The 17802-nt window shown below is 41.9% G+C and overlaps 1 protein-coding gene across 1 annotated transcript in view; it reads right to left on the bottom strand.

The window, feature by feature from the left end:
* The window catches only part of cacna1bb (calcium channel, voltage-dependent, N type, alpha 1B subunit, b), a gene marked incomplete at both ends in the record, with an annotated part of 162452 nt that extends 147635 nt beyond the window's left edge, over positions 1-14817 (bottom strand). The window contains 3 exons of the mRNA XM_083983117.1: positions 8030-8169; positions 12150-12255; positions 14528-14817. Of these exons, the coding sequence (XP_083839243.1) occupies positions 8030-8169; positions 12150-12255; positions 14528-14817 (536 nt within the window). The remainder of the gene's footprint in view (positions 1-8029; positions 8170-12149; positions 12256-14527) is intronic.
* Positions 14818-17802: the final 2985 nt, after the last annotated feature.

Here is a 17802-nt window from a genome sequence, read left to right as displayed (position 1 = left end):
ACAAGTGTCACAGCCACATCAAAATATAAGTTAGAACTGACAACACGCAGGGCGCCCTGGTGGCACAGGGATCAGGGGCTGACCATGGACTGAAGGGTCTGTCTGGAGACCCATACCCCGTCCCCTTTATGTCTCTATATTCTTTGACTAATAGAGCAGAACAGGTGATTATTGATAGAGTCATTTTTATAGTCATGATTGGTATCGATTAAAACACAAAAGGAAAGTCTGATATTCATGGATGAATGTTTGGATGACGGCACAGACGCATCTGGAATTACCTTTATCTTCATATTTGTATTATTGTAACTGTCCGAAGCGCAGCTGAGGTTTATATTTACTCTGTAGTTAAGACAAATGATTTGTTGGTTGATAGAAAGTTTGATAGAGAGTTTTTCAATAAAACTCTCTGCAACTGGAGCTGAGTGTGCGGCGTTCCTCTGTTTCACCACCAGCACCTCCACAACCTACGGTATGCGTTGCTTCTCATCTGATAGAAATTAATTGACACTAATATTGATCATTAATGCCGTCATCTAAAAATGAAAAATGACTTCCTGCCCCTCTTCTCAAAGATGCAATTTTTATCTCTCTTAACCTTCGTTCCAAACAGAAACACTGGAATACTTGTTGGTTGCAGCTCTGCTTCAGTTTTGTATTGCTGACCATAACCGTGTGTGTGTGTGTGTGTGTGTGTGTGTGTGTGTGTGTGTGTGTGTGTGTGTGTGTGTGTGTGTGTGTGTGTGTGTGTGTGTGTGTGTGTGTGTGTGTGTGTGTGTGTGTGTGTGTGTGCATGAGCGGGAAGAGAAGGAGCAGACTGGATTGTCACCCGCTGCTCAGAGCTCTGGTGTCGCTGCCGTCAGACGGAGCAGAGCTGCTATCAGTCTGCTACTATGTGGACAACATGGCCTCAGCATCAGCAGCACTCAGCCGGCCCCACAGAGCACACAGTGTTCACTCACTGAAGAGATCGCTAACTGGCTCAAGACATTAAGCAGAACAGCCTGTTCCAAGAACACAATCTCACACACAAGCACAGATACAAACCAACACACCCTCACAGCTGACAGCTCTCTGACTACATCTGTCAATACAGCAGATATTGAGGAAAGGATCAATAACATGAGAATGAAGCTCCATGATCAAACTGAAACACCTCAGAGAAAACAACCCCCAGATTGAGGGAAACATGCTCAGAGAGCGTCTGAATGACGACACAGTGAAAAACCCCTAATTATCACTGGAAATTGGCAATATGTTGCATTTTTGTGATACCACTGGAATATTTTAGCAAAGACTACTGTCTCATTCTATCTTGTGCTTCACAACATTGCCAGTATGTGGTGATAAAATGTGTATGAGACACAGATGTTTACTACACAGACTGAATGTGGCAGTGCTTTTAACATTACATAACAAATGTTGCCTCACTTCAAAAAAAAGTTAACAGCTCAATAAAAACCCAAATCATCAGTTCCCTGCTTAAAACACTGAGGGGGTAATGAATGTTTCAAACGTCATGCCAATCCTGCTAATATAAAACACTGCAAACACCAAACAACCACCTGATGCAAAAATCAGAGGATCAATGAAGTCAGTCACTATCACCCCGGCAACATCACTAGCATGACTATGAATTCACAGACACAGATTTGATAAGGGAGAATTTCTGCTTCAATAAGTGGATTAAATACTTAAGGTAAACATGACTAAATGTTATTTACCTTGATCTCAGACCTTAGGTGCAGTAATGCACAGCAGACGCAGACACACACACACACACACACACACACACACACACAATAGGCTGAGACACAAACCAAGCTCTTATCAAGCACGTGTGGCGTGAGCGTCAGACCAACATGATCAGTCAAAGCATTCAAAGGAAACATTTGTTCATGTTAAAGTGACCCGACCTCTGTTGTGTCTGCAACTTTACTTTGAAGCCTCCTATTGTGCGACCCCGTCGTCTGAGAGGCACATGAAAGGAAAGCACAACTTTGAAGTACAGACGCGAGCACCGACTCTTGCCCTGACCACTTACGACCGGGACTCGTGAATCAAACATACAGATAAATACATGAAAACGACTGCCTTGGCTTTGTTTCCTTGGTGCTGACAGTGGGAGTATTGCTCTCCGTGGCTTCAGCCAGGAGCCTCAGATTGCTGTTGCCATAGCGTTTGCACGGGCAGTAAAAGGCCATGTGAGGTTTTGGTCAATAACAGCAGTGCAACTTACAATCAAAGGCTGAGAGGCAGAGGAGGTAAACTAGACAACAAGCCAACTGTTCAGACGTTACTGAAACACATTAAACGTACTATACATAAAGCATAGGCTGTTGTTAATATCAATTATCATAGTGACGTGTTAAATGCAGACTTCAGTTATCCAGTTGCTTGGACTTTTCCACATATGATAATATCTTTTCCCCATATGGACTCTCTCAATCAATAATTAAATTTAAAAATAAAATAAAAAACACAGCATGGCCAACAATAACTATAATGTTTCAGTTTTCATGCATTCCAGCAAATGCTTCATAAATATTTAGTACTTTAGCATACAACTTAAAAACCACAGTCAAATTCCCCATATGGGAGTAAAACAAAGGCATGAACAACAAACAACGTGAATACTGAATGAATGTTAAATGGAGACAGTGTTCACATACAGGGTGCATGAATACACACACAACACCAGTATCTGTCTATATATAGCACATACTGTATAAGTATTGCATTTCTATTAGGTTGGACCAAGAACTGGATCATACACTTCCCAGAATGCAACATGAGAGAGTCTTTTATCAAACAGTTCATCAAACAGGGTGGATGGTAGATGGAAAGAGTGTTGACATCTGTCATCTGGAGACTTAAGATGTTGATCATACACTTTGCTGAGAGCTAAAATATACTGTATTGACAAAATTAACTTATATGCATTAATTTAGGTTTAATTACAATGATGAATTACAACTTGCACGTCGACATGATGTGTGTTTACAGTTCTGAAACTCACAATATATTACAAAATTACAGTGCCTCAGATGAGACTTGAATGCAGTATTAGCTCCTTCCACCCCCACACTGTCACAAGCTCTCTTGTGTATTGTACTTTCCAAGCCTGAGCTCAGATAGCCAGGTGACGTCACCAGGTATTTTTCTAGGACTTCCCAAAGCTCCTCCACAGCCTCAGGAAAACATGGAAAGCTGTTTCCACAGCCTGAGTAGAAGCCCCTTGTGACTAGTTACCCACACTCACATGTAAAACTGATGGACTGCCCCTTTAATTTAACATCAGCATTAGAGATCATATCTGACATTATCTGGTGGGGTTATCTGAAAACAACAAACACCCAGCAGTCCTCCAGAAGTGTGGCTTTCAGAATAAAAACTACATTTTAAAACTTTTCTTTCCCCCTTAACATATTTTGTTTCTCTTAGTGCTTATCTAAAAAGGAAGAAAAACCCATTGGTTACACACAGTAGGATAAATTGGTAACTGCTTAATTTCACCTGTGAAATTAAGAGCAGCATTAATGTCATAAATGCCTTTCATCCTGGATTCATTTTTACTTTTATTTCAAGCCACTGATTCATTAATCCCCAGATTCCAGATGCTTCATACTAACATATGATAGAAATGCTCGCTCAAAGCAGGGCAGGCCCCTCGCCCTTTCTGCTCATGGACGCCGTCATGCTCAGCATGTGATTGGCCGTGTCGGGCATCTCAGTGTTCCCGGTGCTGGCCAGCTCAGTGTGCTATTGATTAGGCCTTTGGCAACCCGGGCAGATTTATTCTCTTATTAGAGAGCTCCTAATGCCTGATCAGGACAGATTAAAGGTCTGCCACTGCCTCCAGCTACACTATCATTTAGACAATTTCATTAGGACTGGATGGCTGTATCGACATAATTAGCCTGAGGACTGAGCACTGGAATTGTACAGCAGCCTGAGAACTAATGCTGATTTTTACCAAAGTGGAAAAAGCCTAAGATGCGTTATTGACTTGTGTAATATAAGAAGATTTATAGAGCAGAACGGAATATGTTTTAATTTCAAACAGAGCAGGATGATTTCCCTCCTCACAACCACAATTACATCCCCTCAGCCTGGATTATAAATTACATTTTCTAACCAGAAGGATCAATAAAAAAAAAAACCTGACCAGTCACTGTTGATTGATTGCAAAGCATTTTAAATACATATTTTATCCATTCCTGCATTGATTGATAGCATGCAACAGTAGAAGTGTTTTGTTTATCTGTGGGTTTCTTGCTTACTGATTTGTAATTCCCCTGCTAATAAACATATTTTCCCTGTGATATCATTTTATCATTGGTACCACACTAAGCTCTAATTATGATCACTCATTCTTATCTGCGGGCTGCTCGTTCCCTCTGTGGACTACACAGGAACAGGTTTTAACACCCAGGTGAACGGTAAAGTCTGTTTAATCCTCTCCACTTCACACGGGGAGGATGAACATCTAAGGACGCGGCTGAATGTACTTTTGCATCTTTTGTCGTTTGACATCAGGACCAAATCTCACAGGGATGGATTTAGCTCACACTGCGAGCCAGTGAGCCGAGCCTTACCCAGAGGTGATCTGATTGATTGTGCATTGACGTGGGCTCAGTCCGGACACCTTTAGACCCCTGATCCCACAGGAGCATATCGAGCACAAAGCAAACACAACGTCTCTCCCTCTCTCTCACACACACACACACACACACACATGCAGAAACCCCTGATCATGCCGAGGCACATTACCTACTGTGGTTGCTTGGCAACCAAACACAGACACACACACACTCACACACACAACATAATAGTTCATTTATATCCAGCTGTGTCAGCAGTGGGTAGCCAAAACTGAAAAGCCCTATTCCTCAAGCTTTAGTTTTTGAAGAGAAGAAAAACACTGGAATAAAAAAGCGATTTTAAACGTCACCACGTCAACAAGCAAATATTGATGTAGCCCTTTAAATTCTGTCTCAGCGTTTTTTTCTGATACAGGCATATTTAAATAACTGGCTCCTATATCTGCCTTCAGAAGATTAAATAACATGTTGCTTCCTTACATCCCATAAAGCTGCTAAACGCCGCTGCTGTTTGGAAATGTATAAGCTCAGACAAAAACACACTTGGAGCGTCTTGCAGCGCACAAGGTGTATCACATGACACTGAAAGCAGCTGGTGCGTCTTCCTGCATGAAGATAGTGGAATTCAAGTGTTTGGCTCCAAGCGACGTGCCTCTGTGTGATCCAGTCTTACATTTAAAGAACGCCTGCTTTCATCTTCCAGCACACATCAGTCTCTACGCTGTGTAGGTATTTCAGGGTGAACAGTCAATCCAAACACAAATGTCTTACTGACAGTATGTGCCGAGTGAAAGAAAAGTGAGACAGGAGAAGAAACATCTTCATTTTAATCAGTTTTCTGATTCTGATATTTAAATATAATAAATATATATATACTGTATATAAAGACATGCAAAGGAAAATTTGTCATTTCCCTGTTTGCCGTTTTTCCCTGTCTTCAGTTTGACTGCTGTTTTTCTCATCACCTCGCGGTCATGCCTCTCTTTGTTGTGTTTCTCATTCAATATCCACCTTGATTCATTTGTTTATTGACTCTGAAACAGTCATTATTTACAGCACAAATCCAATCTTGGTCCTCATACAGCGTCAAGAAGGTAAAATATGTCTCTGTTCATGAATTTAACAAAGCAAAGAAGAGCGTTTGTCTGCTGCATCAACTGAAACAGGCAGATTATTTTTCAGTCAGAGCGGGAAACTTTCTGTCAGGACAAATTGACTGCTTTTATATTGTTACAGTTCTGCCTTGACTTAAAGGTAGGCTACCATCACAGGCGGTTCATTTTTGGCAAAATTTGGGCAAAATTATAAAAATCTGATTATATCTGGTAAGTACTCCTATAAATATAATTTAATAGTCACTATTAAATTATATTTATAGGAGCCCTTGCAGTGTGCAAGCTTTTCTTCATTTTTTTCAGTCTTGTTTTTTGGCTCTGCACCTGCACAGTGTTGTCTATGGATGTGCGTGCGTTGCTATATCTGGTAAGTACACACTACAGTAATCGATGACATAAGTGATTTGACATATCAATGACGAAATTTAACTTAGCAACGGTCTATTTAACAGTTTTGGTGATTCCTGATTGGACAGAATGGGAGGGTGCTAATCAGTTGTGCAATTCAAAAAAAAAATCGTAAGTCCAGCCGCCTGGGATGGTAACTTTAAGTGAAAATATGATGTTTCCTCCATCACTTGGAGCAAGTTGGGAACGAGCTGACCAAAAATCACCCACTCTACTACTGGTGGAGCTGTCCAAGATTTGACAAGGCTTAATATGAGGTGGTGGCTCTGGAAGACTCTTTGTACTTGTATCCTGCTGTCAGAGGTGTGAGCAGACTCTAAAGGACGTGAGCTGCTTCCTCTGCCCACACTGACCAACAAGGCATTTCTATGGAGTCCTCCTTACTTGTGCAAATGCAGCTATAGACTACATAACAGACACACCACCCTGTATGCTGCAATACAGTTGAACTTCAACAGCATCAAAATATGCATCCCTCAACACTATCACATTGTTTCCATGTTATAATTAAGTTATCAAGATTCAAGATCAGGATATTAGTGGAAAAAAGCATGTAGTTGAAGCATGTTAGATGTTACTATCCAACTACTGGTGGGAGGGAGCACCATGCTGCCTCCCACACAAAGACAAAAGGCCTAAGTTGAAATCCCAGCAGTAATTACTCAGAACTATTGACCTGACTGTTGCTCTGTCATTCATGGCTCCTTACTGATAATACGACACACAGGCCATTACATGTCGCCAAAGCCCCGCTATCTGACAGCTTCCCTGCCAGGCAACCACTCCTGTCCGAGACTCACTAAGAGCTGCTGAGAATAAAATATACAACTTCCACCATAAAAGCATCTGTCACAGAGGAACTCAGTGGTCCACTTAGCTAATAATTTGTACTGCCGACATGTTTTTCTTCTGAAAATTACATCACGAATATGTATTTATTGCATCTTCCAGTTGCCGTGCAGTACGGTGGTTCTGAGAGCTCAACGTGCCGCAACTTAAGAAAACACATGAAAAAACAAAAAAGCATGGTACAATTCTGAAACAATGTTCATCGGTTTAACAAGAAATGAGCTGCATAGAGTCACAACACGTGTAAATTAGGGTGGGCTATTGATTTCCTGAATTGGTTCAGTATTGATTCACAAGGTCCCAATTCAGTTCAATTTTAATCAATGGTTAATTTAATCAGAGATATTTCACATACAATATCTGTTTGCTTAGATATTAATTGTACACAATGTTTTTTGTGTACGTCATTTTGGTTTTAGTAGTACTTACGTAATACAATTATGTATTACATTTCGTGCAATATCTACACACTTCTGCTTGTGCAACTGGGTGTAATGGGCATCGTGCAATACAACCTGGCACTTAAAACTTTACATGTTTTTATGTCCATTAATGTGCACTATCCCATTAAAACAAATAAAGTAAAGTATAGAGGTTCTGAATCTATCACAAAGTTAAACATTAGGATTATCACCAAACACACAACTGTGATGACAAAATTGAGTATGAATAAAAAACTGAGGACAAATTGGTTCTTCCGTGTCAAACTGGGAAAACTGGCTTTGTGTGTGTGAGCACTGTCCACACAAGGAAAGGGCCTTTCCAAAAGGCCACAAAAGATGTGCACAGGGTGTGGTTCATAAAACTAAAATCAAGGAGAGAAAACCAAAGGCTAAAGCAATAAATGTGCACGGTGACAGTCTTTTCACATCTTTTACAGGCTTGTGTTACTTGTTGAATAACAAATAGACGCTTTCAGGCAGATGCTCTAACCGGAGGAGGGTTGATTCCACTACAATCTCACTCAGGGCGGTCACAGATACACACAAAAGAAACCACTCTCTCACTTATGACTTCCATCTCAAGCTGACACCCAGCGGGCGCGGGACTCACCCCGTGAGGACGACCACAAAGTCCATTACATTCCAGCCGTTGCGGAGGTAGGAGCCTTTGTGAAACGCGAAGCCCAGGGCGATGATCTTAATGGCAGCCTCGAAACAGAATATTCCAATAAAGTAGGGCTCTGTGTCATCCTACAGAAAGATAGAGAGTATTGGAGAGATGATGAGAATGACAGAGGGAGATCCTTTTGTGAGACATAATAGAGTGCTTAATGAAGCATTCAGTGAAAGAGAGGGGGGTAAAGTAAAAGATGGCTCCTTTTACTTCATGCACCAGCATGACCACAAGTGCAAGAAGTGGAGCCCCTCTTCTTTGGATGAAAACAGAGTAATGACAGTGAAAACAAATATTCACACACATGGCATGATCTCAGAGGACACAGTAAGTCAGTGTACTCTCAGGCCTGCTCAGAAATTATAACAAAAATTGACTTCAACTGAGAGCAGACCCCTAATTGTACAGAACAGGAATAATAAGGAGAACGGTTCTCTGTCTTAATTGGCACCTTTGATAAGATCGGTGATGATACAGACTCTATATTGGACAGGGGACAAAATGTATAAGGGGCACCCCTGGTGAACAGCACTTTTAGTTAGAGGTCAGGGTTCAAATGGGCCCAAATGCTACATGAAACAAGTTAATGGAGGTGAGACTGGGGCCATGCAAAGGGCACACTGACAGAACGAAGGCCTCTCTGACGACCATGAGCCAACCAGAGTCCTGCTGCTCTACCAAAGGGACACAACACACAGGAATCATCCCCAATATTTCCTATCTGTCTAATTTAAAATAAATGTAGTCTACACTTGAATAAACTTTGTTCTTATACTCACTTAAAGCTTAGCTGTGAAATCATGGCAAATTCATGGCATTAAATTATAATAATAATTATTATTATTATTATTATTAGGCTATTATAACTTGGTTCAGACATACTGGACATGATGCCAATAACTATAGCCTATGTTGCCTGCAGTTTCTTTCATGACAAATCTAGACTGAACAGTGTATGCTATATTGTCTGGGTCTTAACAGTTTAAATCACACCTGAGCCTCTTTCCTGGTAATGAGAAGTTGACTCTTTCAGGTGGAGTTGTTACACACCCACTGAGCAGCAAAGGTTCAACAGTTCATATAAATATTTTTGGTCTGTGTGAAGCTAACAATGTAAACAGTATACCGTTAGCCAGTATAACACATACATTGAATCCCCATTCTTTTAACAGACTACAGCCTTTTATCATCCAGTCCTCAGTGATTGAACCAATATAGCCTAATTTTAATTTATGCCCATTGCTGCTCAGTCAGAGTTCATTGACAAACCTTCAGCTCCGCACAAAACAAGCTAACCGACACTTCGGCTGCAGCAACTGAACCAAACAGGCTAATTATTATCATAACAGTTTCAAAAACGGAGGGAAGAACACGGTAACTCTGTAAACCCAATAAAATAAACATCACAACGAGGAGCCAGACGTGACTTGGATACATTCACAGGATAATATGACTCACATCCTTCGTAGTTTAGACATCTTGTCGACTGACTGACTGACTGACTGACTGACTGTCAATCACCACACCTGCTGCAGAGCCTGACGTGACCCCGTGCTGCGTTCACAGGCGTTACAAACCACGTTACAAACCATTACAATCTAATGGCAGCCTGTTCAAAATACTGGCTTCAATAAAGTAGCTTACCAACATAACCCTGATCATAAAATATGTTGTTTTTCTTAGTTTTAAGTGTTGGAGCTTTTGTTCCTCGGTTTGTTTCCTCGGTTCTCCATCCACTTTGTTAACTGGTGAAGTTGTGCTGGATACCCCCACTCTACTGTATGACCCTGAACATAACCTTAAACAGGATAGGAGCAAATAATTTCCAGGACATTTTACTTTTTCTTTAATTTCCTTACCTCACCTGTTGCATAGATTTTCCAGGAAAGTAGGCTTTTTGGTGTTTGGGGTGTTTTTTAGTTTAGTTTTAGTTTCTAAAATCAAGCTTTAAAGGGGACATAGCCTATTATGGAAATATCACTTTTTAAAGGCTCTTTGGGTGGCTTGCCTTTCAGCCCCCAAATGTGAGAATTGACACACACAAAAAAAATCTGTAATGTGCAGGCTTCCTAGATTGAAATCCAAGTGGTTTTACTAGCTGTTCCCTCAGTTGTCTTCCAGTGATGTAACTAGGAATTTGCATAACCCCACCAATACCTGGGACCGGTAGAAGCGGTGGGGCGGGGCAAGCAGTGGTTCATTTGCATTTAAAGGGACAGGCACTGAAACCAGCCGTTCTAAACAGGACTGTTTTGAGAGTATGAAAAGCAGGGGCATTTGTCTAACCATGGCACTCCATTGATTCACATGAATAACACACATGACTGGACATGATTGATCTATATACTAAAAGTGTCTAACAATCAACATGTCACTGTTAAATCATTTGCACTATGTGGCTGGGATAACCCTGGGCCTCGCTGTAAGGGAGTTGGATCAGGCGCGTATGACATGACACTTTTTCTTTGCCTCCATTAATATCTGCAAAAGCCCCGGGCGATGCACAGGGCATGAGCTGTGGATATCTCATGCCTACACTAACCTCTCTCCCCCTCAATTTTTCTCTCTCGTTCCTAGCATACTACAACCTGACAGACAGTGTCCCCAACCCCCAGCATCACCCAGCCTCCAACATAAATAATCATGTAAAAGCAGTGTGACAGGCCTGAGCACTATAAGAAATGTGACCTTTTGTAAAGGGCTGCATGGCTGACTACAGTCAACATCCAGTGATAATAGATATGTTGGACAAGAGTTACTGTATGAAGCATGAAAGGCTGTGGTGGTGAAATAATGGCAGTTTATTGTTGTTATATGGAGAAGCAGATAAGCTGTCCCTGGCCAGCAGACGTAGCTGTAGGACCCTGCATCCTTTAAAATAACAAGGACAGGCATTCAGCGTGGCATACAGTAGCCTACATTCATTTGGTGCGCTATAAAAGGCACGATTCATAGACAAAACAACTGAATGTCTTATGTAATATCAGAGCTGGAGGGCTGCCTGGATAACTGTCTATACTAACATGGGTTAACATCTATTATACACACATATATCACTAACACAGATAATTATGAATACATACAGCTGGGGAAATCCCAAAGGTGCACATTGCTTAAGACCTGCGTTGGATCTGAAATACTCTTCGTGAGGAGCTTCTATCAGCGCCTCCACTTACAGTATGCCTCCTACTCTGTTGACAGAGCTTCATAAATAAAAGCTGATCCCTCATTCTAATTAAAAGGCTTCTTGTTGTATTGCATCCTCAAGGTGGAGGAGGCAGGGGAGAGGATGCTTGTTTCCTCCTTTGTATAACCACTCCAATCACTTTTCGCAGGTGCTGAAAGCTACTTTGTTGTTTTCCTAGTAGTAACATCTCCACTGCTGATTTTTTTTTCTCGCCACCGCCACTGAGATAATTTAAAACAGGAGCAGGTGGTACGACATGAGAGGAATTAATTGACTTTTGCACATCAAGCTGTTGCTCTTTGTAACACTCTCTGGATCTCTATTTTAAGACAAACTCCCCTCAGCTGCAACACCCTCGGAAACAAGAACAACAAAGTGCTGAAGCATGAAGATACATCATGTTATTCAGATGTTTGTTTTTTTGTTCGTTTTTTTTTTTTGTTTTTTTTTGCTTCCAGCACACAAGGCAGGATCTGCCACTTGACCTCAACGTGCAACAGTCGCTTTGCTTTCTCTCTGAGACTATTTAGCAGTGCAAACGTGACTGTCGGAGTTTAAATGTTGGTTTAAAGTGAATGCATATGTGAGCAGCTGTGGGGGAGCAGGGAGCTGGAGCAGGTGATCAAAGCCAGCCCACTGAGAGGCTCTGATGGCTTACAAGATAGGAGCTGCAGGGGACAAACACAGTAAAACACACAGGGTGGCCCCCGGCACAATGGCTGAAAGGTGCTGCCACAATTAAGCTGCTGTAGGTCATTGGCTTCTAACTCTAGGAGGCTGGTACTGCTGGCAGGGGTCGGGGGAATCAAAGTCTTTGATTACTCCCTGTAAAAGCCTTAAAGGAAGTGATCTCAAAGAAAATGCACTCACCAGGCGTTCCGACATGGGCGTCTTGTCGCTGGCAGGTAGATGCTGCTCCAGGGCCAGGACGATGCAGTTGGCGATGATGGTAGCCAGGATCATGTACTCAAATGGAGTGTTAGGGGTTAAGGAGCATTTGAAAGCGGAGATGCATTCATTTCATTTCACAGCTTAATCATATCATTTGCTTTGAGAAGTGAAAAGACCTTGTGTTCAAACAGGATACATGACTTTGAAACATGAGTGCAATGTGAACACAATATATAGATAATGACAACAATGAATTGCACAGAGAGCAAATCATCCTGCTTATTGCTGTATGACAAATGCCATCACACTAAAAACATCAACCTCCCATCATGCTCTGGTTGAAGGCTCTCTCTAGAAAGAAAGCATCCTATACATGCGCTTATGATCCTTCCAGATGGCTGACCATTTCCAACCATTATCAATGCTTGGCTCATTCTGCAGTCTATTTTTGCTGGGTCAATGTCCGCAGGTCAGGGCCTATTGAGGGCCTGTGAAACGTAACGGAACAGGGAGCCTACCATTAAAGCCAAGATGTAAAACAGTTCTCCATAAAACACCCGGCTATCAGCATCATGCAAACAGAGGGCTGTTTTTCCTGACAGTGAATCGTTAAAGGAAATTGGTGTAATGGCTACTTTTACTTCATTTCAGCTGTGGTTTTTATTTTCATGTTTTTTTCAGTTTTGATCCTGTGGAGTGGAAATTCAATTCATATCAGCTTATAGAGGGATAACCATTGTTATTTGATTAAAGCTAATACTGTTCTCACTGTCGCCCACAGAGCAGATCCACTTGTATCGTTGTGTTTGTTACACAAGTTCTACAGCAGCTCTCTAGACTTTACAACTTGACTGCAAAAAGATATACATTTCATTTAGTAAAGTTCAGTTCGTTACGTATCTCTTGAAAAATGATCAGGGACGGCTTGAGAGCAAGAAGATTCTGGATTTGAACCTATTTCAATCTATAGTGCATGTTCTCTCTGAACACCTTCGTCTACACAGTCCAAAGACATGCGCACTGGGTTGATTGGAGACTCTAAATCCCCTGTCGAATGTGATTGTTGTTGGGGTTGTTTGTCTCTATATGTCGGCCCTGTCAGAGACTGGTGACCTGTCTAGGGTGTAGCCTACCCAACCCTCACCCTGTGTCAAGCTGGGATTAGCCCCAGACTCTGCGACTGTCTATGGGTGGTATAGACTATGGATGGGAAATGTTTTTTACTTGTTTCAAATCACCTGCTTTACAATGTAACCTGCATTATAGTGCACCATTATAGTGCTGTAAAAACAGGTTGAAACCCATGTGTCACTGAACTTGTTGTTGAACAGCATCCACTCAACAGCCTTCAACCCCTCATAAAACTTCAACACAGGCTCAAATGCTCATGACCTGACAGTATTTAACTTATTATTTTCAGGGTAAAACACAGGTTTTCAGACATTTTTTTTCTATCACATATAATTTTCCTCATGGGTTGTGACACTTTTTCCATTTTAAAATGAGTGACACACATCCATTAAGGCCCCCTCCCCCAGAATCTGTCTCCTGATAGAAAATATTGAGACTTGATGGGTGACCGTGACTGGTTCAAGTGGACTTTTTTTTCTTTTTTTTATGTAGTGGCAAAAAGAGAGAGCGGCATGGAGCGATGAGCGTGGGCGACTTCAGCACCATGGAGAGGGCTCCAACTAAGACAACGAGGCGGTGCTGCAACCTCCGACCAGCGGTCTCCCTCACCGAAATAAAAAACTGCGCTTTTTTCTTAGTAATCAGTATTAGGCCTACATGACTTTACAGGTTCCCTCTAAACCCAAGCATATTTTTTTATTGACTTCTATATAGCTGCGGTAATCAGTAATGATGTTTGATAATTATTAACTACGACGCTGCTGCCCGGAAGACAGTTTCACAGCTGACATTTTGACAAAAGAACTTATCAGTGAACGTGGACGCCCAGAGGCTGTGTATTGAGCTGGGAATAGAAAAGGCAGCACAATGGGCGGAAGTGAAGTCTTTTCAGTGTCCGCACCTACTGAGAACATCTTTGTGTCGTGTTGAATGGAGATAAGAGAGCAGAGCGACAGGTGCAGGCAGCGCTGCGCGGCGCGGCCAGAGCGAAAAGAAAAGACACCGGTCGCGGCTCCACAGGCACAAACAGCTGGTCTTTTTTTCCCCTTCTACAACCTAACCCTATGAGCAAGTGAACGCAACACAAGAGCTAAAGTTAACGTGCGGGCACCAGGCCTGCAGGCAATAGTGTGTGTCTGCTTTTTAAACCATCTGTGCGCGGCTGCCAGGCAAGGGCAGCCAGGTTACAGGCTCCAGATGCACCTGCTCTGGGCTCGCAAGGATATGGCCACTCTGTTATCCGCTTCGCATACTTCCTGATGAGGTTGTCCTCTCGGAAGATGAAGAGGGAGCGGTTGACAGTGAGGCAGTTCTGTTTGACAGGGTTGGGGTTGTAAATGGCCATTGTCCTGGCTCTCTGAGCCATCGACTGCTTGTACATCCTCTGGCCACCCGGAGCGCCGCCGCCGGCGCCGCCACCCCGGGCTCCCCCTCTCCCGGCGCCCGGCGCGCCTCTCCCTCCGCCTGCGCCTCCTCCTCCATAGCGGGTGGGTAGATCTTCTGCGAAGCGAGCCATTCTGGAAACGCACAGATCCAAAAGGGAAAATCCAAACTGGTGTCAGTGTAAATGGAGGAGAGGCGCATCACAACAAACACACTTCATCCAGACTACACCATACAGCTTAGCGTTGGAGAGCGGAGGAAAAGCGCTGTTTGGGTAGATGAAAAAACAAGGTGGCCTCATGGAAAACCATGTTCTCTGGACCCTTTCCATTCATTCATCCTCAGTCACGTTTAAACACATCTAAGTTTGAAGCGACGAAGCACTTTCAGTTGCAAAAACAAAATATTCACTTCACTGAGGCTGTTGCGTCCATATCAGCCAGAGAGTGAGTGGAGAGAATCACATCAGCCTGTCTCAGAGAAAAATCCTGACAACATCGTGTCAGCGTCCAAACACCAGTTGAAGCGCTGAGGATGTCAGTCAGAGAGAGAGAGAGGAAGAAAAGCACGAGCAGGGGCGTCAGAAAACACTGAAATCCCTTTTGCTTTGGTTGTTTTTTTGTTTTTTCCAGCTGAGAGCAACAGTAAAAGATGCCAATCCAACACGAGCAGTTATCCTTTGATTTGTGTTTGATCGCTGTATGGGGGCTGAGGGCTATATAGCAAGTCCTCAGCGGAATAAAGGAGGAGCCCATGTGACCAGAGCGAGCCTATCGGCGACTGGAGCGCACGGACGGACGCGCTCCCCGTCTGTTGGCTGCTCAGAAGAGACTGTAAAACTAATGAAGTTCAGGGAAGCCCTGAGGGTCACAACACGAGCCATGGTCAATCTTTCCTTCAGCTCCAACAACAAGACCACTGCAGCTTAGAGCAGGTTTATGAGCCAGTTATGTTGGAGTCAGGCAAAGATGAGTGGTTTATTTATTTATTTATTTATTATCAATGATAGATATAGAATGTCTTTATTGTCTTTACAAGAAGCACATACAAATTTAGGGGTTGAATCCTCCTTCGGTGCCATTAAAAAGAGGAGTACAAAAAGAACACAGGTAATGTGCGATTAATAAGAAAGAAAGAAAGAAAGAAAGAAAGAAAGAAAGAAAGAAAGAAAGAAAGAACACTATCTATAATCTATAATGTCAATAAAATATATTTTCATAAATGTAAACATGAAAACCTACCTTGTTGGCACAATTCACCTGCTTTGGATATACAATTGATAAAAATGTGAATGTTTTTAACCTCTGCTTTCTTTCCTCACAGGTTCCACATGAGGACATGTTCCATATAAATGTGTTGGTATATTTGACATCACCCACCTTTTGAAGATGTGTTTATAAATGATAATAATAATTAAAAAAACACCTTAGATTGTTAATTATAGTAATAAGGTGGACCTGAGTCGGCCAGACCTCTAGTAAGTGCTTTCATACAGAAGTGAAGACAGAGGCTCCGTAGAGGAACATATGTCTCATTTTGTGTTTATGCAGCAGAAACATCCAAACATGCAGATGTTGTGACCTTTGCTGTGACTCCTCTCCAGGCTTTGAGTCATTACAGACTCTCTGCTCTGAACAGGACTGAAACCACTGGAGATGATTTGAAGGAATAAACAGTTTCTTTGTGAATGTTTGATCGTGGTTAAAATAAAAACAAACGACTCAGTCCTGGGAGGGGTTTTTCTGCTTCTTTTTTGTGTATGGTATTTAATTATTTACACTTTTCCCACTGTCACTGTTGTTTTTAAAGTGAACTCTCTCTCCCTCTCTCTCTCGATGTGTGTGATGTGCTTTGTGTGTATGTCTTAATGTGCTGTTGCTGTTTATGTCAGTAGCTGAAAAGCCCATCGGCAGCACCACAGAAGACACATAAACAAGTTGTGTTCATGGCTGCAGGGATTCAGAGCTCTGTGACTTTAGGTTTGACTCTGTTCAGTTGAACCTTCATTATCATTGGGAATATTTTCACGTTTGACATTCAATAGAAAAAAAAAACTGACTGGAGTGCAGCATCAAAAGTTCACTTTGATGTAAAGTTTATACTTGTTTTCATTATTTCTTTTCTTTCTCTCTCTATTTTTTCCCCCCTCAAAGAGCCACATTATAAAAATAGTCTGAGCCAGTGTCATAACTGCGGGGCACAACTTGAGCTTCAAGTTGTGACTAACGACATGTTAATATTCAGAGATTCAAAAATATGTTGTTCTGGGCTGTTTTGCAGATAAACAAATAGATAACAGACGGCTTCTCTGCAGCTTTCTATAGACACCAAAACATGACATCAACACTACAGCATGAGCACTGACAGTGTGTCTGTGATCTCTACAGTGTTGTCTCATCTGGCTGCAGATATCTTCATTTTAGGAACATGATGCCATTTATTATATGTGTGTATATATCTTGACCGCATGGACTTCCCTTTTCAAATGTAACGTATTCATTCTTTTCTAATTTAGCTGCTTCAGAGAGCATTTGTTAACAAACTCACATCCAGAGGCTGTTTACGCATTGATTTAGCTCATTGTTAATTCAGCATCTATACATCATCTGCACCCAAGTCATCACGGTTCAGATACAGCAGAGGAGCCATCCGGTGGTTTAACTGATGTACTGCAGTTAGACTGAAGATAACAGCACCAGTGTTCAGAGTTTTCCGCTAAGAGACACTTTATTATCTCTCTAGTCTTGATTTTGCAGCAGCTGTTGTGGAAGCAATAAAATCTCCAGTGGATCATAACCAGAATGCTGCAGAGAGTTATGGCCGTCTCTCGTAAACACTGAAGAATGATGCCTGTCTTTACAAAAAAGCCAAACTTCCTACAGTAAAAGGCCAAATCACTAACTGGACAGAGTCAAAAGACCCTCAGGGGCCTATCTATCTATCTATCTATCTATCTATCTATCTATCTATCTATCTATCTATCTATCTATCTATCTATCTATCTATCTATCTATCTATCTATCTATCTATCTATCTATCTATCTGTCTGTCTGTCTGTCTGTCTGTCTGTCTATCTATCTATCTATCTATCTATCTGTCTATCTGTCTGTCTGTCTGT

This window comes from Trachurus trachurus (genome assembly GCF_905171665.1).
Source record: "Trachurus trachurus genome assembly, chromosome: 12".
Taxonomy (NCBI): Eukaryota; Metazoa; Chordata; class Actinopteri; order Carangiformes; family Carangidae; genus Trachurus; species Trachurus trachurus.
This window is presented reverse-complemented; position numbering and strand designations above follow the sequence as displayed.